Source organism: Microtus pennsylvanicus, chromosome 1 (genome assembly GCF_037038515.1).
Source record: "Microtus pennsylvanicus isolate mMicPen1 chromosome 1, mMicPen1.hap1, whole genome shotgun sequence".
Classification (NCBI taxonomy): Eukaryota; Metazoa; Chordata; class Mammalia; order Rodentia; family Cricetidae; genus Microtus; species Microtus pennsylvanicus.
This window is the reverse complement of record NC_134579.1, coordinates 184208222-184232520: the sequence shown is the minus strand read 5'-3', so window position 1 is coordinate 184232520 and position 24299 is coordinate 184208222. Positions and strand designations below refer to the sequence as shown.

The following is a 24299-nucleotide window of genomic DNA, read 5'->3' as shown; positions in this document are numbered from 1 at the left end:
ACATAGGACATTCTTCAGAAGTTTCCATTTTAAGTATGTAATACTTAGAAAGGATTATTTTATTAGTTATTTGTGAGTGCATGACATTGATCTAACATTTACTGTAGAACCCCATCTCACTGGTTACTTAAAGAATGGCAGAATAGTGATTATTGATCTTGTGTATTTTTTTTCTTAAAATAAGTCTGTATATTTTAGAGGGATCTGTGTAGCAAGGCTCGGAAACAGTAGATTCTCCGGAAGTTATAACCTGCAGTTACGATCTGTACTTTGGCTTCTAATTGTGTTTTCCCTTATCTTGGGTAGTAAGGACATTATGACCCTGGAAGATAACCAAAGATGTGCAAAGATACAGCTCATTCATTAGATCTTCAGATGACATTCTCTGCGGATTCCAATTTTAAATTTATTGTTAAAGGAAGGCTGTTAAATTTATTGTGAAAGAATTTTGTAAAGATATCACCATAATGATCTAAGATATAAATCATTGCCTTGACTGCTGGTAGACCTGTGAAGCACTTTCACGGTGTTCCTCAGGCATGTCAGTTTGTCAACCATGTCTTTAATTTATTATGTATTTATTAGACCTAACTAAGATCTTGTCAGTCCTGCTAGGAAGAGAGCTAGACTCACTTTGTCCTATATTTTTATAGCCTTTATATCATAAAATCTCACAGTCATCTTATGCTCATAAAACTTACTGAGCTTGTTCATTGAGACAATGTGTATTTGCTATCTTTACTATAAGAAGTAATTTTTTCTTATCACTGTATCCAATATTATGTATTCCATTTTTTATGTCTAGGACATGTATGATCATTTTTATTTTTCTTTCTAAATATATTTGTCTGGTTTCTTAAGATACATAGATTAATGAATTAAAATTTTAAGGTGGGGCTGTTTTATATGCCTTGTTTGTATATTCCATTGTATCAGTGTAATGGGAACAGTAAAATGCTGCGGATCCCTGAGTGGGTCCAGCAGGCCATCAGGTGGTCCTAGGCAGGGAGCCACGCGGCAGGCGAGAGACAGAGACTTGGATAGGTACACCATGCAGAGTGAGGCTGGATATTTATTTAGTGGATTATGGAAGGGAAGGGAAGGGGAAGAAGGAGAAGAGGAGAGAGTGGAGAGAGAGAGAGGGAGGGAGGGAAGGAAGGAGGAGAGAAGAGAGAGACAAAAACTGCCTCTTCGAGAGGGAGACAGAAAAGGAAGAAAGTCAGGCTACAAGCAGAAAGGAAGATCTGTCTGCCTCAGTGGACAGAGGAGGAAATGGGCAGGGCTTGTTTCTTAAAGGGACAGAACAGATCATTACATTCCCATCTCCTTTTTATAATAAAAAGGCAGGAGGTTAGGTACCACAGGTTAAAGGAATTGGGGCAACGGATTCTCAAGACTGCTTCCTGTTTATTTGTGGGTGTTGTCTTTGGGTGGGGGGAACCTGAGAATGCTGGGTGTTGGTAACATCCTGGCGTAGCTGGTCTGTTTGTTCCTGTCCAGTGTTTGTGATATGGAAATGTCTGGTGTCTCTTAACACCTGTCTAATGTATTGGCAGAACAGAGGACAAAGTTAAGGGGGAAAAAATTAGGACTAGGGAAATGAGGCGGGTGTATCTGACCTGTTTAAGGTGGATTCTTCAATTCAGCTCTCTGGAACTCACAAGAATTCTTTGGGCTTGTGAAAACAGAAGTTTTAGATATATACATTGTATAAACAGTAGAATACTTATGTTAGAATCACTGTGACAGATATTTTTGTATAATGAAAAGTATTTTTAAGACTATGGAAGGCAGTGTGAGAGAGAATTTTGTTAACTTGTATTTGTCCTCACACCTTTATTACTTGTAGATACATACCTTAATATCTTGTATTTGTAATTTACTGCAATTTGTTTGGTGAGGTTGTCCTTTTAAATGACAAAACCTCTCAGCTGTCAAACTACATCAGAGATTTTTTTTTTTAATTTGCAATACTGTTTGGCCAATAGCTTAAGCGTATTGCTAGCTAGTTCTTTTTTTTTTAATTTATTTATTTATTAAAGATTTCTGCCTCCTCCCTGCAACCGCCTCCCATTTCCCTCCCCGTCCCCCGATCAAGTCCCTCTCCCTCATCTGCTCGAAGAGCAATCAGGGTTCCCTGACCTGTGGGAAGCCCAAGGACCGCCCACCTCTATCCAGGTCTAGTAAGGTGAGCATCCAAACTGCCTAGGCTCCCCCAAAGCCAGTACATGCAGTAGGATCAAAAACCCACTGCGATTGTTCTTGAGTTCTCAGTATTCCTCATTGTCCGCTATGTTCAGCTAGTCCGGATTTATCCCATGCTTTTTCAGACCCAGGCCAGCTGGCCTTGGTGAATTCCCGATAGAACATCCCCATTGTCTCAGTGTGTGGGTGCACCCCTCGCGGTCCTGAGTTCCTTGCTCGTGCTTCGTCTCCTTCTGCTCCTGATTTGGACCTTTAGATTTCTGTCTGGTGCTCCAGTGTGGGTCTCTGTCTCTGTCTCTGTCTCCTTTCATCGCCTGATGAAGGTTAATATTCATGAGGATGCCTATGTGTTTGTCTTTGGATTCACCTTCTTATTTAGCTTCTCTAGGAACATGAATTATAAGCTCAATGTCCTTTATTTATGGCTAGAAACCAAATATGAATGAGTACATCCCATGTTCCTCTTTTTGGGTCTGGCTTACCTCACTCAGGATAGTGTTTTCTATTTCCATCCATTTGTATGCAAAATTCAAGAAGTCCTTGTTTTTTACTGCTGAGTAATACTCTAATATGTATATATTCCATACTTTCTTCATCCATTCTTCCGTTGAAGGGCATCTAGGTTGTTTCCAGGTTCTGGCTATTACAAACAATGCTGCCATGAACATAGTTGAGCATATACTTTTGTTGTATGATAGGGCCTCTCTTGGGTATATTCCCAAGAGTGGTATTGCTGGATCCAGGGGTAGGTCGATCCCGAATTTCCTGAGAAACCGAAACACTGCTTTCCAGAGTGGTTGCACAAGTTTGCATTCCCACCAGCAATGGGTGAGTGTACCCCTTTCTCCACAACCTCTCCAGCAAAGGCTATCATTGGTGTTTTTTATTTTAGCCATTCTGACAGGTGTAAGATGGTATCTTAAAGTTGTCTTGATTTGCATTTCCCTGATCACTAAGGAAGTTGAGCATGACCTTAAGTGTCTTTTGGCCATTTGAAGTTCTTCTGTTGAGAATTCTCTGTTCAGCTCAGTGCCCCATTTTATAATTGGGTTGATTAGCCTTTTACGGTCTAGTTTCTTGATTTCTTTATATATTTTGGAGATCAGACCTTTGTCTGTTGCGGGGTTGGTGAAAATCTTCTCCCAGTAAGTGGGTTGCCTTTTTGTCTTAGTGACAGTGTCTTTTGCTTTACAGAAGCTTCTCAGTCTCAGGAGGTCCCATTTATTCAATGATGCCCTTAGTGTCTGTGCTGCTGGGGTTATACGTAGGAAGTGGTCTCCTGTGCCCATGTGCTGTAGAGTACTTCCCACTTTCTCTTCTATCAGGTTCAGTGTGTTCGGACTGATATTGAGGTCTTTAATCCATTTGGACTTGAGTTTTGTGCACGGTGATAGATATGGATCTATTTTCATTCTTCTACAGATTGACATCCAGTTTTGCCAGCACCATTTGTTGAAGATGCTCTCTTTTTTCCATTGTATACTTTTAGCTCCTTTATTGAAAATCAGGTGTTTATAGGTTTGTGGGTTAAAGTCAGGGTCTTCTATTTGATTCCATTGGTTGACTTCTCTGTTTTTATGCCAATACCAAGCTGTTTTCAATACTGTAGCTCTGTAATAGAGTTTGAAGACAGGGATGGTAATGCCTCCAGACAATCCTTTATTGTATAAGATTGTTTTGGCTATCCTGGGTTTTTTGTTTTTCCATATAAAGTTGATTATTGTCTTCTCCAGAGAAGGATAAAATTTTACTTGAGTTACTGATTAAAAAACGACAGAGAACTTACTTGGTTGTCACCTAGAGTTACTCCTCAGGGTCCTCCATGGTCACTGAAGGTCGTATTTATCTTTATGTTTAGCGCAGAGCCTGCCAGGCTCCAGAAGATCCTGTGGGCTAAGAAACCTGTAGGAAGACAAGCCTACCTTGACCTGAGCAGCTAGGCTGTCAATTCCAGCGATTCTGTCCATGTCTGTCATGGTCTTCAGTTTAGATGAAAGGCAGTTTTGCCCAGTGCCGGAACCAGCCGGTGGCCTGCTGCCACCACTCAGGGACCCACAGCATCTAACTTTTACCCTTACAGTCAGCAAAATAGGCATTTGGTAGATACACAGTAGTAAAGTATACATCCTGGTAGGCTTGCTCGACATGTTACTATTTCTGTTTTTAGCGGTCTCTTACATCTGTTCATGTTTTTGCTCTCATCTGGTAGGTGTCATGATGCTACAACTTTTGGAAAGGGTAATTGAACTGGAAAATTGGACAGAAGGGAAAGGCCTCATTGTCCACGGGGCAAAAAATACTTTTTGCTCAGGATCTGATCTGAATGCGGTGAAAGCACTCTCCACTCCAGAGGCAAGTATGTAGGCTGTGTGCTGAGGCTGCTTCCGGCAGACCATCCTATGTGGTTGTTGTCATAACTTGTACTCCTTAGCTTTCTAACTGTAGTTTCCGTTTGGTTTGGTTTGTTTCCTTTTATTCTTTGTGAGAAATTAGAAAGATTTATAAGGTGAATAATATAGGAAAACAAATAAATGTTGAGGTCTGACCTACAGAGGATATCTGAAAGACAGTTGGGTTGACATGCTGAAAGGACTCACCTTTGTGGTCTAAGAGGAGCGCTCCTGGTTGCGCTGGTGGCTTTGGAGGATGCTTTCGGTATTGCTCCTGCTGCTCTCCTTCCCAGGAGTGCCCCCACATTTCTTTCCTTTCTAACTTGATTGAATATTGTTTACAAAAATTTATATTTTAGCATAATTTTAAGATTGTGAAGCGGTTGGAAAAATAGTCTAGAGTTCTCCATATGTGTACCCTATGCCCTTTGTTTTAGTATATTACTTTGGTAGAAAGATTACTTTTTGTGAAATCCCACGCTGATCTCATATGTGGAATCTCAAATAGAGAAGCTTATTGGAACACAGAGTAGAATGGTGTTTGACAGGTACTAAGGAGGGAATATGGGAAATAGATTTCTGTTACACAGGTAAATTAGTGCTAGAAATTAGTTCTCTAGCATAGTGCCTATATTGTGCAATGCTATAGTATATCCATAAATTGTGGGTCTTACATTGAGTGTTCTTACTTATATTCCACACTGATGATAAAGGGAATGATAAAAATACTGTAATTGATAAAAATACTATAATTGATGGGTGTATCTGCAGTCTGAATAGGTGCTGATAATTGAATTACTGGTTATCTGTAAACTCAAGTTGCATACATTAGATATGTACTTCTTTTACATGTCAGAGTGGTGTAAAACAGGAGGGAGAAGAAATTTCATAAAAAGAATATGAATAAAGAAAAGAGAGAGACATTGCTATGGGGAGTGTTTCGAAGAGGACTTGCCTTCAGCGGATTGGCTGAACCAAGGTGATGAGTTGAGGGTGGAAGCTGGAGATGAACAACCAAGCAACAGACAATTAGGAGTGAAGAGTGTGCGTAGGAAGAGAGGACCAGAGTGAAGGAACAGGTGTGAAGCCGAAGCGAAGATGATATGCAAGAAGGACAAATAGAATATTAAAATGTTTTAGGACAAGGCTGAAAGCCGGATTATACTGGATTGAAGAAGGTATGGCTCCTATGAGAAAATACGGAGTTCGTGAAAAATCTGGGACTCAAAGCCTTAGAGTGCAAACCCCAGAGCTCACTAAACCTTCTCTCTTTACACGAGGCTTCCTAGAGGTAGCAGGTGGAGGGTCCGACTCGAGTTCTCCCGAGTCACTGAGTGGTGCTCCACTCTTCCAGGAAGCTGGAGTGGTCTGTCTTGGCTGTCAACTTGATGGGATTGAAGAGTCACCTTGGAAATAAACCTTTGTGCATTATATGAGGGGTTTTCTGGATTAGGTTAATTGAGATGAAAAGACCACCCTAAATGTGGGTGACACTTGCATATCCTGGGGTCCTGGTCCAAATGAAGAGCAAACAAGCTGAGTAATTCCCCTCTGCCTCCTGACTGCGCATGCCGTATTCCCAGCTGCCTTGGGGTTCTGTTGCCACGCCTTCCTTGCCATGATAGACTAGAGCCTTAAACTGTTATGCCATCAACCTTTGCTTTCTTCCTTAAACTTCTGTTTTTAGAACTTTTGCCACATTAGTGAGAAACAAGAGTAATTCAGGAACTGTCTGACTCGCCCTGTGCAGTGCTAAGCTCAAGCCCTGGGAGAACAGCCCATCCAGCATCATTTACGGTTCTGCCTCACAGAGTGCAAAATGAAAATGTCTGTTTTCAAAAAATTTGACTTTGTTTCCTTTCAAACTCTGAATTTAAAAAAATATTTCTTATATATGTAATACTTATTTGTGTTTATGTTTATTTTTATTTAAAGAATGGAGTGGCCTTATCTATGTTCATGCAGAACACCTTAACAAGATTAATGAGGTAACGTATCTTTCTTTTAAAAATAGGATTTTTAGAACACCAGGTTTAGTAATTTATTATTTCATTACTTGTACATTTAAAAAGGTTAGCTGAGCTTCAAACTGTGTCTGTTGTAATAATGGACTATTTCTTTATGCCACACAGAGCAGTCATTAGAATGACATGTTAGTGAGGTATGAACAGCTTTGAAAAGAAGCAGAAAATAATTTAAGAAGCAGTGTCCATATAACCATCTCCCGCCAGGAGCAGCTATAGTGAAAGTCAGATGCTGACACCAGGCAGAGAAAGGACCGTGATCGAGAGATGACACGCAAAGGCCCCTTCAGGAAGGAGAACAGTAGAAGTGGGCTGAAGCAGACTCCATCCAGATGAGGGAGACTATAAAAGCTCTCTGACAAAAATGGGCTTTCTTTGTATCTGGATAAAGAAAAAGGGGAAAAAAATGCATTTCAGGTTACAAGTTTTGACATGTTTTGAATCTCTTTCTGACTTTACTCTAAAAGCAAACAGTTTAAAGGTATGAAAACTGAGAAAATTGATATCTAAGCATGCTTATTAATTAGGCATTTCTGTATTTTTATACTCATCTGAGAATCTAGAAAAAATAATAGAATCATCATGTTACTGTTTTAAATACCATTGCCTTATTTCTCCCATCACACTGTTCTTGACTTTTTTTTACTAGTTTAAAATTTTAACTTTAGATTATTTTACTTTTTGTGTATGAATGTTTTGCCTGGGTGACTGTATTGTGCACTGCATGTATGTCTAGTGCCTTCAGAGACAGGAGGAAGGTATCAGATCCCCTGGAACTGGAGTTTGGATGATTATTAGCTATTATATGGGTGCTGGGAATTGAACCTGGGTCTTCTGCCAAAGCAACAAGCACTCTAAACCACTAAGCCATCGGTCCCGTTTTCTAGATTTTTTTAATTTTATTTTTTTTCAATTAATTAATTTATTTTTGAGACAGGTATTATGTAGCTCAGTTTGGCTAACACACACACACACACACACACACACACACACACACCTTACTGTTGGTCATGGTAATCCCTAAACTCCTGATTTCCCTGTTTCCATCTTCTGAGTGTGCATCTTCTGATTACAGGTGTACAACCCCACATCTAGCTAAAAGTTATTCTCATTTAAGTAATCCTTTCTATGTGGAAGAGGGCTTATTGGGAACTATTTAGTCTCATTAGACCAATATGTTACATTTTGTTTAGAACCTATTATGACTGCATACTTCGGAAACATTTTCAATCTGCCTGATAGTATTCTCACACTGTTGTGACAGGATGTACTTTTATATTATTACTTTTTAAAGATAAGGTCTTGCTATGTAGCTCTGGCTGTGCAGGAACTAGACCAGGATAGCCTTGTACTCTTAGAGATACACTTCTATCTGCCTCAAGTGCTGGGATTGAAAGTGTTTACCAGTGTCCCCTATGCATGTCTTTGTAAACAGAAACAATAAGATTTATTTTAAACACTGAATAATGCTTATATGTAGGAGCAGTCTATGACCATTTAGATAGTAATGCTAAGTCTTTTGGTGGGAATCTTAAGTACTTGGTTTTGTAGCTCTGTGTTTTAGACCAGGTTATCTCTTCAGATAGGACTGTAATACCCCTAACCTGACTGTAGAGCAGACAGTTTCACAGTGAGTGTGCTGTATTGACAGCTGTGGAGAGCCCCTGGTGCTAAACCTATTTCATAAGCTCTCTGATTAGAAGACCGTTACAGTATGTACTACCACTGCAAAGCAGACAGTGATTCAGGAAGTGATGCATGGTTTGCTAACCCTCTGTAGCACTAGTGTGAGCTGCTGTGTGCTTGTCTCATCTCACTTCTGATGGTGCACACCTTCAAGGAGTCACACTACCCTTGATGGTTCTTGTTGCTAACACTGCGAAATGTTGAAGACCTTAAAATGATGTATATAAATGAGCACTTCCGTTAGAATTATTCACATCCATTTTTCTTCAATATACAGACTACCATTAATAAGCGTTGCTCTGGTTCAAGGCTGGGCAATGGGTGGAGGAGCAGAATTTACCACAGCGTGTGATTTCAGGTAAGGTAAAAATTGCTGTAAGCATAAACACATTTAGCACATGCATGAATGTAGTTTAGCCTTAATGTCAATATTTCATATATTCTTAAACAAGATAATCAATTAAAGACTATTTTCTTTTTATCAGTTATTTAAGTACATAATTTTTAGTTTAATAATTACTATTGTTCAATTATAAGCCATTTTTAAAAAACAACAAAACCGAGTGACTTAATAAATCTATATTAGCAAAGGTCCTAAGAAGGAAAGTCAGTGAAATATATGAAACTCTTAAAATTCAAGAGAATTATTCAAAAGGAGTAAACAACTGAAGAGCATTTACATAGAAGAGAGTGGATATAAAGATTCCCCTGTGGCTGTCTTCAAGAGGTTTTCTGAGATCCATTCCTTTCTGAGGTCAAGTCTCTACCATCGACTTTATAAATGAGAGAACAAAAAATGCAGGGAATTCTGGGAGCTTGTAGCTTTTCCCCCTTAAAATGATTTCCAGCTCTCCATAACTATGTGGGTACAGAGGCCATAAAATCTGCCCATGCTTGAGGCTGCCTTCTTACTGCTGTCCCAAGGAACCACTCCGAGCAAACCTCTGTATTCTGTTGTATGCTTGTCCTGAGGTCCATAAACATGGAGTAAGACAGTATCACATTGAACTGTTCTGTATTGACAGCTTTGAGGAGTCCCTGGGGCTTTGAGTCATGGCAGAGAACTGTGCTTGCAAGAAAGTTAGGTGCTTTATTTTTAAAAATACACTTGATCCTTTTAAGTGTTCAAAAACTGGTATGTGTATTGTAACTGGGGCTAAAACGGGAGGGCCGCAAGGCCTGAATGCTGGCTGCACATCTGCTGATCTTCACTCTGTGTGCCGCTTTATCTGTCTGACTTGAGGAAGCAACTGTGTTAACTTTTTATCTCTCCCATAAATATTTAGATACATTTCAATGAGGTCATGAGTATATAGGTTATAGTATAATGTTCACCCTTAGTGCTCACCAAATATTATTTTGAGTCTTAGTATTACCTAATATTACCACTTTATTTTTTTTAGCAGAAATGTCAGTAAAATAATAATCTGTCATACTTTAAAACTATTCCTTTTGTTTGGCATGCTTTCTGCTGTAGGACTAATCTTGATTTCATTATATGTTTTTTAAAAGTATAGCAATACAGTTTACATATTTATAGAATTTACTTACATATTTACTTATAGAATGATTTGGTATAATATTAAACAGAAGATAGTTTCAGCTTCTAAAACCCTGCCCACATAATGTATATTTTTAAAAATTTACTTTTAAAAAAGGGATTTATCTTTTTTGTGTGAATTTTTTTTTCTTCCTTGTGTGTGCACCTGTGCCCACAGGGTCATAAGGCATCAGATCTCCTGGAAGTAGAGTCAAAGACGTTCTGAACTGTGACGTGGGTGCTGGGAATCAGACTCACATTCTCATTAAGAACAATAAGTGCTATTAACTGCTTAACCATTTCTCCAACTCCTAAAACCGCTTTGTCTAAATGTGCTTATTCCTTCTTTTCTACTCATTATGCACACTTCATCTTTCAAAATCTTGGCATATACATTAAGAGAAAAGTTTCAGTCAAATTTTGGCTCAGTTTCTGAAGCTAAGGACATGACCCTTCTGCTCTGATAAATAGCATTTTGAATATCAGAGTTATAAAAGTTTTTGAAATAATCTTATATTCAGATATAAATTGTATGTAGCCAAATTGCGCAGTGTAAAGGTATTTTGATGATGCATATACCTGTGTAACCACCACAGTTAAGATGTGGAACATTTTTTTTTTACACTTGTAAATAGTGCTACAATAAGCACGGGTATGCAGGTCTCTACTGTATGTTAAGTTTGACAGGAACAGTGCGTATGGCTGATCAAGGGTAGGTCTGCTTTGAGTTTCTGGAGGAAGCTCTGTGCATTTTCGCAGTGGCGGTACAAGCTGCCATCTCACCCCTGGTGTCGTCCTCGCTGGTCGGCATTTGTTCTTTCTCTGTGACTTGGTGAGAGCGGTCTGACTAGGGGAGGCGGGATCTTCATGTAGTTTCCATTTGCATTTCCTAGCAGTTACTGAATGTTGAATATATTCTTTTATGCGCTTACTGGCCATTTATACTTACTTTGAAAATTGTCCACTTTTCTTTGTTCATTTATTGGTTGGATTATTATTTGGGGAAGAATAATTTTGAGTTCTCTGTGTGTTTTGGATTACCAGTCTCCTGTCGGACAGATGAATAGCTGGGGAAGATTTCATTCTGTTCTGTGAGTTGTTTTTTCATCCTTATAGCTCCATCCTTTGCATTACAGAGCTTTTGTATTTAATCCAGTCCTACTCGTTAGTTTTTGCCACTTCCCAGGCCACTGATGTGGTATTCAGGAGAACATTGGCTGTGCCTGTATCTTGAAGTGGTTTCCCTTAGGAGTTGTAAAGTCTCAGGTCTTAAAATCTTCATTCGCCTTCAATTAATATTTGAGCAAAGTAAGAGATAGTATCTGCTTTTCCCCTCCAGATGGAGGGTCCCAGGGATGAAGTGCAGACTTTGCCCGCTTTCATCTGCGTTGTCTTATTCGTCATGCTCACTGGCCGCAGCATCCATCTCGTCTTGATTCCCAGTGCCTGTTTTCTCTATTTCCTCAGTTCTCTTGTTTGCTTCACTTCTCTCATTCATAGTCACAAATGTGAAACCTATGATTCACCATCAGACCATGTCTTGCTTTCTTTTCTTATTAGCATCATGATACTGGGTTTTTATTGTTATTTGATTTTTCTAGGCAAATGCATCTGAACTAGGATTCCTTTCACTTCATCCTCCCAAGTGTTGGGATTACAGGATCGTACCTCCCCACACTTGGTTTTCAGGGAGAAGAAATTTTTAGTTTTTTAAAGTATTTTTAGTTTTTTAAAAATACTTACAAATGTCTGAAAACTTCTACTTAGTCTCCTTGGATCCTAGTAACAGATCTTCAGGTTATAATTACAGATCAGAAAATTCAGAGATGCAATATTTTTAACTAATCTGTAAATGTCATTCAATTTTTTTTCAATTACATATTTTAATATTTTTCCCTGGTCTGGAATTCAATCAAGAATCTATTTTGTGTGATAAATATATATAGCCACCCCTACCTATTTGTGGTTAACTTTTCTGTCCTTTTATGTATTCCTGATGTTGAACTGAACATAAATTATAGTAGATCACATAATTAGGAGCATAATTCTTTCTATTTTTCATGGTACAAGGTACTGAATCCATGGAAACATTGGGCAATCCACCTACCATTGAGCTAAATCCCTTGCCTTTTTGTATTTTTAATTTTAAGATGGGGTCTTACCTAGTCACTCAGGGAAGTATTGAAGTTGTTCCTACTTCTGCCTTGGTTTCTCAAGAAACTAGGTTTAGTTATCTGCACACAAGGCCAGACTTAAGAGCATATGTTTTTATTCATGGTTGCAGCATCTGCCTTTTAAATGGCAGATTTGTACTATTTTATGCTCATTGTTGTTATTGACACTATTTCATTTCAGTCTGCCATCTTTTAAAAAAGTTATTTATTATATGCATTAGTGTTTTGCCTACATGTATATATGTACCACACGGTGCTCTCAAGAGGGCAAAAGAGGGTATTGGATCCCTTGAAACTGGAGTTATTGGTAACTGAGCCTGGGTCCTCTCTAAAAGCAGAAACTGCTCTTAACCATTGCACTCTCTCTCCTGCCCCCCCAGTCTACCATCTTAATATTATTTTCTAATCACTTGATTCTGTTTGTTCTTTCTTACTGTCTTTTCTCACTGCCTCATTTGTAGATTGTGTAATAATTTTTTACTTCTGTTGACCTCCCACAAACATGCACACATTGAGGGGAGGGGAAGAGAGAGACAGACAAAGAGAAATCAGTTTCTTTTAGTTTTGAATTAACAGTAATGCATCTTAAAGTGGTCATAGCCTTCTATCAAATAATAAACCAATTCATGTAAGATATTAGGATATTACACTGAACATCTAATTCTTGTGTCCTGGTCTTTGGACATATTTATTTTGCTTCTATGCATTGTAATGGCACAATTACTATATTTTTCTTTAGTCAATTATCATTTAAATAAATACACATAGTGAAAGTAAATTGCTGTGCTAATTATTTTCACCAGAAAGAATATTTAGGTACAATTATGCTGATTGTCAAATTGACAGGATCTAGAGTCATATCAGAGACGAATCACTGGGCATGTCCATGAGGGATTACCTAAATTAGGTTCATAGAGGTTGGAAGATCCACCCTAACTGTGGGCAGCACTGTTTCCTGGGCTGAGGCTCTGGACTGTATTAAAAGGGGCATGCATGCCAAGCACCAGGACTCACAGCTTTCTGTCTCCTAAGTGTGCATGCAGTGTGCAGAGCTACTCATCCACTCCTGGTGTTATACCTTTCTCCCCATGAAGGAGTGCACCCTCCCATTCCCAATGCCTTACCTTCCTCCCTATGATAGACTGCACCCTCCCATCCCCAGTGCCTTACCTTCCTCCCTATGATAGACTGCACCCTCCCATCCCCAGTGCCTTACCTTCCTCCCTATGATAGACTGCACCCTCCCATTCCCAGTACGCTACCTTCCTCCCTATGATAGACTGCACCCTCCCATCCCCAATGCCTTACCTTCCTATGATAGACTGCACCCTCCCATCCCCAGTGCCTTACCTTCCTCCCTATGATAGACTGCACCCTCCCATCCCCAGTGCCTTACCTTCCTCCCTATGATAGACTGCACCCTCCCATTCCCAATGCCTTACCTTCCTATGATAGACTGCACCCTCCCATCCCCAGTGCCTTACCTTCCTATGATAGACTGCACCCTCCCATCCCCAGTGCCTTACCTTCCTCCCTATGATAGACTGCACCCTCCCATTCCCAATGCCTTACCTTCCTATGATAGACTGCACCCTCCCATTCCCATGGCCTACCTTCCTCCCTATGATAGACTGCACCCTCCCATTCCCAATGCCTTACCTTCCTATGATAGACTGCACCCTCCCATCCCCAGTGCCTTACCTTCCTCCCTATGATAGACTGCACCCTCCCATCCCCAGTGCCTTACCTTCCTATGATAGACTGCACCCTCCCATCCCCAGTGCCTTACCTTCCTCCCTATGATAGACTGCACCCTCCCATTCCCAATGCCCTACCTTCCTCCCTATGATAGACTGCACCCTCCCATTCCCAATGCCCTACCTTCCTCCCTATGATAGACTGCACCCTCCCATTCCCAATGCCCTACCTTCCTCCCTATGATAGACTGCACCCTCCCATTCCCAATGCCTTACCTTCCTCCCTATGATAGACTGCACCCTCCCATTCCCAATGCCTTACCTTCCTCCCTATGATAGACTGCACCCTCCCATCCCCAGTGCCCTACCTTCCTCCCTATGATAGACTGCACCCTCCCATTCCCAATGCCCTACCTTCCTCCCTATGATAGACTGCACCCTCCCATCCCCAGTGCCTTACCTTCCTCCCTATGATAGACTGCACCCTCCCATCCCCAGTGCCTTACCTTCCTCCCTATGATAGACTGCACCCTCCCATTCCCAGTGCCTTACCTTCCTCACCATCATGGAAGGCACCTTCGTACTCCTGATGCCATGCTTTCCTTGACATGATAGTGTGCACTCTTGTAAACTGTGAGCCAGAATAAAGCCTTCCTTCCTCCATTTCTTTCTTGTCAGGAATTTACCACCACAATGAGAAAAGTAACTATCACAGATTCCACACAGCAACTCTGTGGAGTTTATAAAATGTTATTTAACGTCATAAATGCAGATGAAAATTTTCCTAACAAGGAATTTCTATGGCATAGATTTATTTATTTCGTTGTGTGTTGTTTGGCTAGTTTAGAAACTAAGTTTTGATAAGACCGTCTAACATTTTTGTTCTGTGTATATCAAACATAAATGTTCTGTCTCATGATTGTTACAAAATCAGTACCTAGGGAACCATGACTCAGTCAAAAGTAGGTGCCTGGAACATCTTTGAACCCCCCTTCCCCTCTTCACCACAAAATCTGACTGCATGCAGGGCTAATTTAATACATTTAATATTATCACAACGCCTTTTGTGACTTCCAGTGTTATAAACTAAATATCTGTAATAAATGTTTTCCTATTTTAACTTCTTATAAATGATGTAGAATAATAGAAAAAGTGTGAGAGAAGATTCAGCAAACTCTTGAATAAGAAACTTTTTGTTTCTCATTTGGTGATTAAGGACTTGTTTCACTTAACAGTTTTATTTATTACTTGGAAACTTTATAAAGTTGTTTTGATGTAGGAGACTGGTTTACCAAGATCTCAGACTCTGAAAACCAGTGTGAGTGGATTCATGGATACAATGAAGAAAAGAAGTTCTATCATAGCACCCTCTGCTGTCAGGACTTAAGACTGCATTAGGTCGCTGCATTTTTGTTCTTCCAGGAAGTCACACTGGCTTTGTGGGTGATGTGAGACTAAATAGGAATTGCTTTATATATAAGCTGATAAATGCTTGATTTCTTTATTTTACCCAGAAATACAAGTATAGAGTATAAAGTTAAATTATGTAATTATATAAATATAAAATATACTTAAAGAGTTCTAAGCTGTATGCAAACATACTGATATACTTAATATTCCTACAAAAGAACACACTTAAGAGTTTATCAATGTTTGCTGGAGAAAATAAAAAGCCTTTAATGTTATATCTGGTGCTCTTCTTCAACCATGTGCTAGATTTGAATCATCTTTCACACGAATTTTCTTCTCCATAATTTGGAATAGTTAGGATTTGGAATGAAAGGAAAAATATCAGATAAAACCATCAAAGACAACTTTATCTTTGATATACTCTGTCATTTTAGATTTAATGCCTATTGGAATCTTACTAAAAATATTTATTTTGTTGTGATATTTATTGATTGTATGTCTCTCCTAGCAGATGTGCATAGTAATGTAGCTGATGCTTTTTTGAACTGCTTTCCAGGGAAAGCTCATGTTCATGGAAGTCGCCCCGTCACGAATTGAACATTTTTAGCACTATACATGCCAGGTTTACCCATCTGCAAAGTATGTTTGTCTTCGGTCTCTGGAAATTTGTCCTAGTACTATGTCTTTATTATTTGTTAAAGCATTTAGTCTCAGCCAATTATAGTATCCATCCTCCCAAATCAGAAGTTTGTGGTGTTGTTATCATACTAAGTTATTTCAGTCTGCCAAAGTACTTTTCCCCTGGAGGGAAGAGTGCTTGAATGCAAATGTCAGCTGCATGAATTCCAGGCAATTACCAGGGAAGTTAAGTAAGTTAAAGGGGGTTGAAATACACACTTTAAACAGGAACTTCCCTTTTTAGTAGAAAGCTGTGAAAGCTTCTGCTTTGCAGATACTATTTGGGTATTTGCAATACAATCTGTGGTCAAACACTGTCTAAAAATATTAAATGTAAAGGCCCGGAAGTGAACACTTTTCAGTTGATACTGCGTGCTCTTCTGATGGCCTGCTGAAGCCATGCCATTCTACTCTGTCTGCTGAGCGGTGGCTCTTCCTTTGTCTGTACAGGGCTCAGGAGCTCTCTATAACAGTATCACAGGACTGGCATTCAGGCAATTTTTATCTTACTTAATAATTGCTGTAGAATAGAAGAGTAGTAATATTGGGAATTTGATTATACAGTTAAAATTGGTCTATTTTATTAATGGTCTTAATCTTTTAACTGTATTTCATTAAATTAGACTTTCTAGTTAGTATATATGTTTAGAGAAAATATTTATAGCATTTGGGGCTAGCTGTGTTCTATATAGAAAGGAAAGTCATGCTAGTTGATTTTTTTTTCAGTGCCTTACCAGTTATCTCTGTGATAAAGTATTTTAATTGGTATCTGCAAAGCAAAAGCTTTCACAGCTTTGTACTAAAAAAGGGAAGTTCCTACCTAAAGTGTGTATGTTGGCCCCTTTTAACTTTTCCAGTAATTGCCTGGAATTCATGCAGCTGACATTTTCATCCAAGCACTCTTCCCTCCAGGGGAAAAATTCTTTGATAGATCGAAATAGTTTAATATGAACAATACCCCTTCTCCCCACCCCACAATCACCAGTTGATAATAGATTTAGTGTGTGCACGGGTCAGAAACACTAGCTTAAATCAAAATTTTCTTCTGATTCTTTCCAAGAAAAAATAGCCTTTGAAAAAAAAAGGTAGATGTAGTGGTGCACACCTTTGATCCCAGCAGTGGAGACAGAGGCAGATGGGTCTCTGTGAGTTTCCTGAGTTCAAAGTCAGCCAGGTCTATGGAGTTAGTTCCAGGATAGCCAGAGATGTGCAGAGAAACCCTGCCTCAAAAAAAAATGATAGTAATAATTAAAGAAAAGGAAAAAAGACTTGGGTCCTAGGAAAATAACCCAGTTGTAAACTGCTTACTGTATGAGCATTAAGAGCCAAGTTTAGTCGCTGGCTTCTCCATACACATACTAGGCCTAGTAGTGCATATTTGGACCAGAGCTGGGGATATAGAAACCATCTCTGCCTGCCCCTAGGGCTCACTCACTGGGCAGCCAGTCTAGCCTAATGAGTCAGGTCCAGATCCTAGTGAACAACTGTCTCATGATGGTTTCTTGGGAATGATACCTGATCTCTGGCATACACAACACATGTGCTCATGTCTACATGCATGTACATACACACACAAACACACAGACTTTTGTGAAGTAAAAACGAGCATTGCTCAGTGCTCAGAGTTCAGCTTCATAACTACTTTTGACAGTCAGAAGCACGTAAGCATTTAAATTATATACAAACTTATAGAAAGGTGGTTTGAATGATACAAGGAATTTCCCATGCCATTCACAAAATTCCATTTTTTTAAAAGCATTGCTACTTTGTTTTTTTCTGCATTGTGTTTTTATTTCCCCTCTGGACTAAAGAAGATAGTCAAAATGTGTTCTTTAGTTACTTAGAATAGTCTGTATTTTTTGTTTGATGTGATTTTACGTGGAAAACAGGATGTATTCAATGTTTACTTTAATTTTTTTCTTTTGTTTTGGGAGGGGTGTCTGTGTGTACATGTTTGTCCATTGTTGAGGACCGGCCTCAACAAAAAACACTCCTCACCAAGATAAAGGTATGTTGAGAGGGTTTCTGTCCTGCCTGGTTTCTGTCCTCCTACTAGGTCCCACAGCTGTTTAGCTCCAAAGAAATCACACAGAAGTCTATATTTTATAAACTGATTGGCCCATTAGCTCAGGCTTCTTATTAACTCTTATAACTTATATTAGCTCATTATTCTAGTATATGTTAGCCACATGGCTCGGTACCTTTTTCAGTGGGGCAGGTTATATCTTCTTTCTTCTGTGTCTGGGCAGGACTGCGGAGGAATTGTCTTCTTCCTCCCCAGAATGCTCCTGTTCTCATTGTCCTGCCTCTACTTTCTGTCTGGCTACTGGCCAATCAGCATTTATTTAAAACATAATTGACAGAATATAGACAATTGTCCCGCACCAGAGGTAAATAAAGACACAAATCACATGACAGTATCAGGAGGGAGTTTCAGGGATTATTCAGACCCCGAACACCCCCCCCCCCACATACCCCTTATTTATTTTTCCTCAGCTTTTATATGAAAGTAAACTGGGGGAGCAGATAACAAAAGCCTTTATTAACATTCTGTTGCCTAGGTATCAAGATGACTCAAGTCACATTACTTGGTCAACACTTTGTCACACAGGCAGAAAACACCTCCTCCTCCCCATAGTTACAATAGTTACAATGGAAGAAGCAGAATCACATTAGCATATCCTGACCACCTCAGGATGGCCCTGAGTTTACTTCACTTCAAAAAGGCCAGATGACCACCTCCTGTGTTGGAAGGTGCAAATTATGCCTGTTAGTCTCTCAAATTCTCTCACCACCAGACAATGTTGAGAAATGGGCCTGCATTTCTCAGTTCCTCCAGTACAAGTGCACACATGTGGAAGATAGCTCAGTGTTGAATCTTCCTCTACTCCTCTCCATCTGAACTTTAGAGATAAGGCCTCTTTTACTACTATGGCTGGCCAGCAATCCCCTGGAATCAACTTGTCCTTGTCCTCCAGCTTTGGGGTTATAGATAATTGCTGCTGTGCCCAGCTTTTTGTGGGCTTCAGTATCCGAACTCAATTACTTTATATACTAAGCTGTCTCCCAGCCTCCACATTTTATGTTTTGCATATGCAGACTATAAAGAGTAACTTAGTATTCTTTTTAGTATTTTAATCCTATTTTATGAGAATAAACTCTAGAAGGTTGTATCAAAAGTTAAATGAATATTAGCATGTTAATATTAGTTCTTAACGGATTTTCCTTAAAGAAAGTATACTACTCATACATTCTGCCCTGTTTCACTTTAACCTTTACAATATCACTGCTTTAAAATCTTTAAATATTATGTTGTTACTTTTATTGCCTAATTTCCCTTAAGAAACTTTAAAGACATATCTGTTTTTCTTTCACAGTTTGAATCCTCTATGTCTTGTAAGACAAAGAATTGTTTTTCATTATTTAGAAAGACAAAAACATAAATGTTTCTTATTGTCGCCATTCATGTAATTACTACTGAAGGGCAGACTGCACACTACCGTTTACTGCAGTGGTTCTCAACCTTCCTAATGCTGTAACCCTCTAATATAGTTCCTTATGTTGTGGGGACCCACAACCATAAAATTATTCCGTAACTTAGCTATTGTTATCAATCATAATGTAAATATCTGTGTTTTCTGATGGTCTTAGGAAATTTCTGTCAAAGGGTCACTTGATCTCCAAAAAGGTCACCCACATGTTGAGAAGTACTGACTTACTAGGTTTCAATGTGTAAATATAGTTGCTTTAATTTTGAATGCACTCAGGATGATGTAATATTAGATGAGGAAACAATTTAGAATTCTAGAAGATACACTGTTACTGTGCTGACTTGCTTAGTGACTCTACTAAACCATTGTAGAAGGAGCTGTGGGCTGCGTTCCCACCCAGCTCCCACAGGGCTAGCTTTATACCCAAATAACAACACACAAATTGTATTCTTTTAAACACTGCCTGGCCCATTAGTTCCAGCCTCTTATTGGCTAATTCTCACATCTTGATTAACCCATTTCTAATGAGTGTACCACCACGAGGTGGTGTCTTACCAGCAAGGATCTTAACCTGCGTCCATCTTGGAGAAGAGAGCTATGGCGACTGCCTGACCCGGCTTCTTTCTCCCAGCATTCTGTTTTGTCTACTCTGCCTACCTAATTTTCTGTCCTATTAAAGGGCCAAGGCAGTTTCTTTATTTAACCAATGAAATCAACACAAAACAGAAGACTCTTCCATATCAAACCATTGTAAAAGCTAATACACAAAGCTGCTTATGTGTTAGACTATAAAACATCCAACTTTATGTCTGAATAAAATATAATGTAATACAGTATAGTTTTTAAATAAAGCATACAGTTTCTGTTATTATTTATAAAGTATATGTTCTAAGTATTTATCATATAAGAATACATTTGGTTCTATGGTATAAGTACTATTGAATGGGTACTATTTATAGACAAACAGACTCGGGCCAAAATAGGCTAAATAACTTTTTAGGGTCTAAATATTCCTCTTTCTCTGTCTGTATGTCCCATTCCTTAACTGCACTGTATGAGGTGCCATGTGCAGCCAGAGAGTCCATGTTAGGATTTCCAGCCACCCAGTGGCTGTGGTTCCTTGTACTGCACAGGAAGGCTCTGCAGTCTTCCAATTCAACACATGTTTCATATTTTATTACAGGTACCTTTCTAGAAGTACCTTTCTTCATCAATGAACACTTCTAAACTCCAGCTTCCCTGTCTAGTGGAGTTTAAGTTTGTTTAAAAAGGTTCTTGGATATGTTTGCTAACCCAGAAACTTAGGTTTCCCTCGTTGGAAAGCAGTAGGAGCACAGCATAGCCTTTCCTGCAGTTAACAAGTGATCTGGCATCCCCTGAATTCAATTCCTCGGTCCCACATGGCAGAAGGGGAGAACCACCTCTCCCAAACTGTTTGGAGACCTGTGCGTGTGTGCTGTGGTGTGTGTGCACATACACACAAATAGTCTTCACCCAGCGGTAGATGTTTTTTCCCTATGATTGTTCCATCCAAATAGTAAGAAACATCCTTTCCTCTTTATTATGTCATATGCACTTGAAGTCTTATATCAGAATAAGGGAATTTATAATAGTTTTATAAATTTAATATTATGATTTTATAATTACAAGGGCTAAGTCTGGGTTCACAGATTCTCCCTAGCAATAAGGATCCCAGGTGATACCATGTCACTCATGAACTCTAGTATTACTGTATAATCCTGGGAGATGATGAAGCAGTTCCCATTTTGAGATATTATCTTATTGATTGGATCATTTCCTCTTGAATTATATTTTCCAACCTTTGAAATTTTATAGTTTAATTCTGTGAGGCTAATGAAGGATCTTGTGAAAGGTTTCCTGCTGAGAGCTATGTGTATCTCATTGTTGAGATACTTTGTTTTCCCAGTGGAGTTTTAAAATTACGTTTAATACATACTAAAAGGTATGCCAACACAAGCATAATACTAGCTATGTCATTTATAAAGAATGTATGTCAGATTATAATGCATACTTTTACAAAGATTACTTGAGGATTTGTTAGCTGTAAAATAGGATTCAGGAAGGCATACTTGGAATAGTAAGATGGCTGGGTGGGTAAAGGCACTTCCCACCGAATATGGCAACCACCCTTCCCATCCTCACGACTCATTGGGAAAAAAGAGAGAACCAGCTGACCTCCATACATAACCCATGGAATATGTGCCCATATGTGTATATGAAAAATGAATGTCATAAAACTTTTTAAACAAGCATATGTAATTGACCTTGCAAATAAAGAGAAGACAAAATATATTATTTTGGATGGTTGCCTAGGTTATAACAACACATGGATGGCTACTGTAATAACTCATATAACATCATCTATATTACACTGATAACCACTGTCTTTTTATTCAGTTCTAAATGAATTTATTCCTCACATCATCACTTTCTCAGCTGTGCTAATAGCTAAACCAACACATGCCAATTCCAGAATTTAGTTTAAAAACTGGCATATTAAGTCAGTCTAAGACTGGGCTAAAGAGTAACAATCATTTGTATTTTCATAACTATTATATATTTTGAGTTTAACTCCTTCCCAAATTTTTGGCAGATTCCAATTTAAGGGTTAGATTAAGATTCTTTTGACATAATAACTTGCTGTGCCTCACACCCATTTAAAAGCTTTATTTTTTGCTTTTTTTAAACTATGGAATTTTCTTTAAATTTTAAATTTTTTAAATTATGGAATTTCTATATTAGTTGACTGTTGAAGTAACTGTTCATCATTGTGGCATATTCTTGGTGGAAACTCATCTCTCTGAGAATGTTTTCCAGTGGGTTAGTAGGCTTTTGCAAAAATCCTCCACTGCAGTGTTTCATGATTGAAGGTCAGGCTGCAGTCTGAGAGCCTTGATACCAAGAGAACTAAGGCATCCACAGTTGAATTTACAATGTATTGGAAAGGGAAGTCACTTCAGCTTTTCTTATAGTGAATAGTTGTGAAGACTATTATGTCTAAGAAAAAAAATTAAATTGTAATTTGACAGGTCAGATTAGCTTCTAACATAATAATCTTCTGTTGTTTTTTTTGCATGCAACAAAAACAGTGCACACACACTTTCCAAACACTGAGCACTTTATAGTCCGGTGAAGGTGTGTAAACACTAGCAGATGCTTTTCCCACAGGCACCAATAACTACATTAACTTCCATTAATTATTCTCTTCATGAATTACCCTGATCAGGAAAACACTAGTGGGGAATATAACTCCTTCTGCAGGAGCTTACTGCTGTCAGTGCAACCCAAGCCACTGCCATCTTCCTTACCGCTATTCCTGCTCCTGCTTCAGTCTTTGATTTGTGCCAAGACACCAACTATCTGGGGCCAAGCCCTGGTGCATGCTTATTCAACCATAAAATGAGGGTGTCTATCTCAGTTATTCTAAGAATTTGTTAACATAAAGTTCCTTAACTGTGAAGGCTGAGTTCTTAAGTTTGGAAAAGCTGAAACAAAATGTTATTTTCAAAAGCAAATGTTTGCTGAATAGTACATGGTGAATTAAATTCTAGTTGGGAACATTTTCCAACAGTGTTTTAATACGTGCCTAAAAAGACCAATTTTCTTAGCCCAGGAGCACTTACTGCTTTGTGGTTGTGGTATATACGTTAGTTACAGTTTTCCCTTTTGTCTTCACAGGTTAATGACCGCAGAGAGTGTCATCAGATTTGTCCACAAGGAGATGGGTATAGTTCCAAGCTGGGGTGGTGCCAGCAGGCTGGTTGAAATCATTGGTAGCAGACAAGCTCTCAAAGTGTTAAGTGGGACCCTCAAAGTGGACTCCCAGAAAGCTGTAAATCTAGGCTTGGCTGATGAGGTCTTACAGTCTTCTGATGAAGCTAAGGCTCTCAAAGAGGCCGAAGAGTGGCTAGAGCAATTTGTCAGTGGGCCTTCAGAAGTCATTAGAGGGTTAAAAAAGTCTGTCTGTTCAGGCAGAGAGCTGTACTTAGAGGAAGCGCTACAGAATGAAAGAGATGTTTTAGGAACACTGTGGGGTGGCCCTGCAAACTTAGACGCTATTGCTAAGAGAGAGAAACATACTAAATAGTTTCTAAGGTGTGGGTGTACTACAAGTTGAAGCTGCAGTGAGAACATGGTGGAAGTGAAGTGACGTTTAAAATGAGCAGAACACTTGACGCTGACTGCTAATATGTTTATTTGGTTTGGGTGGTGTTTTCTGTATCTCAATTTGTTGGTTTTCTTTAACATTCGCTTAAATCATTTTTTTTACCAATTTGTACATTCCTATAGTAATTCTTATCCTAGAACCAAGGATCAGTTCTCAAACAGAAAACTTAACCTTAAGCTTATCCTTGGTGACATACTTATTCATCTAAATATTAAGGCATGGTGTTATACCTGTTATGTAACCAGGGTGGCCTTGAATTTCTAATGCCTCTGTCACTACCTTCCAAATGCTAGTATATACTATTGTGTCTGGCCATTTTGTTCTTACTTAAAGTTGATTTAATTTACAAAAACAAAATAAAAAGACCTCAGTAAAGTTTTCATATGAAGCAAACATCAGGGAGGAATAAAGTAGTCATTTCTGCTCTGTAGACTTAAGGGTACTTATTGGTGGGAAATGGCCCTTCATTGAAAAAAAACGTACACTTTTTGCTGAGTTTGGAGCTTTAGTTGGTCTTTTTAAACCATATTTCAAATGACCCAATGAACAGTGAAAGCCAGTTCACAGAGCAAGCACTCACTGGCTGTACAAAGTAGCTTTGCATTGTTCTCTGGACTTCTTCAGCCAATGGTAAAACAATACTGTCAATGGGGTTTATAACTGAAACTATTAAAGATCTGTGAAGCTAACTTTCATTTTTGCCAGATTTATTTCTTGAATAATCTTTAATTCTTGTGTGGCTGTCTTTTAATACTAAATTTAATCAAAACATGTAATCGAAGCATTACGTCATCCCAGAATTCACTTCTTTAAAC

At 38.8% G+C, this 24299-nt stretch overlaps 1 protein-coding gene across 7 annotated transcripts in view; it reads left to right on the top strand.

Moving 5' to 3' along the window:
• The window catches only part of Echdc1 (ethylmalonyl-CoA decarboxylase 1), a 28587-nt gene extending 4414 nt beyond the window's left edge, over nucleotides 1–24173 (top strand). For all 7 annotated transcript variants that reach the window (XM_075946647.1, XM_075946663.1, XM_075946629.1 and 4 more), the window contains 4 exons: nucleotides 4415–4557; nucleotides 6531–6583; nucleotides 8583–8663; nucleotides 22995–24173. In XM_075946647.1, the coding sequence (XP_075802762.1) occupies nucleotides 4415–4557; nucleotides 6531–6583; nucleotides 8583–8663; nucleotides 22995–23403 (686 nt within the window). In that variant the 3' untranslated portion in view covers nucleotides 23404–24173. The remainder of the gene's footprint in view (nucleotides 1–4414; nucleotides 4558–6530; nucleotides 6584–8582; nucleotides 8664–22994) is intronic.
• Nucleotides 24174–24299: the final 126 nt, after the last annotated feature.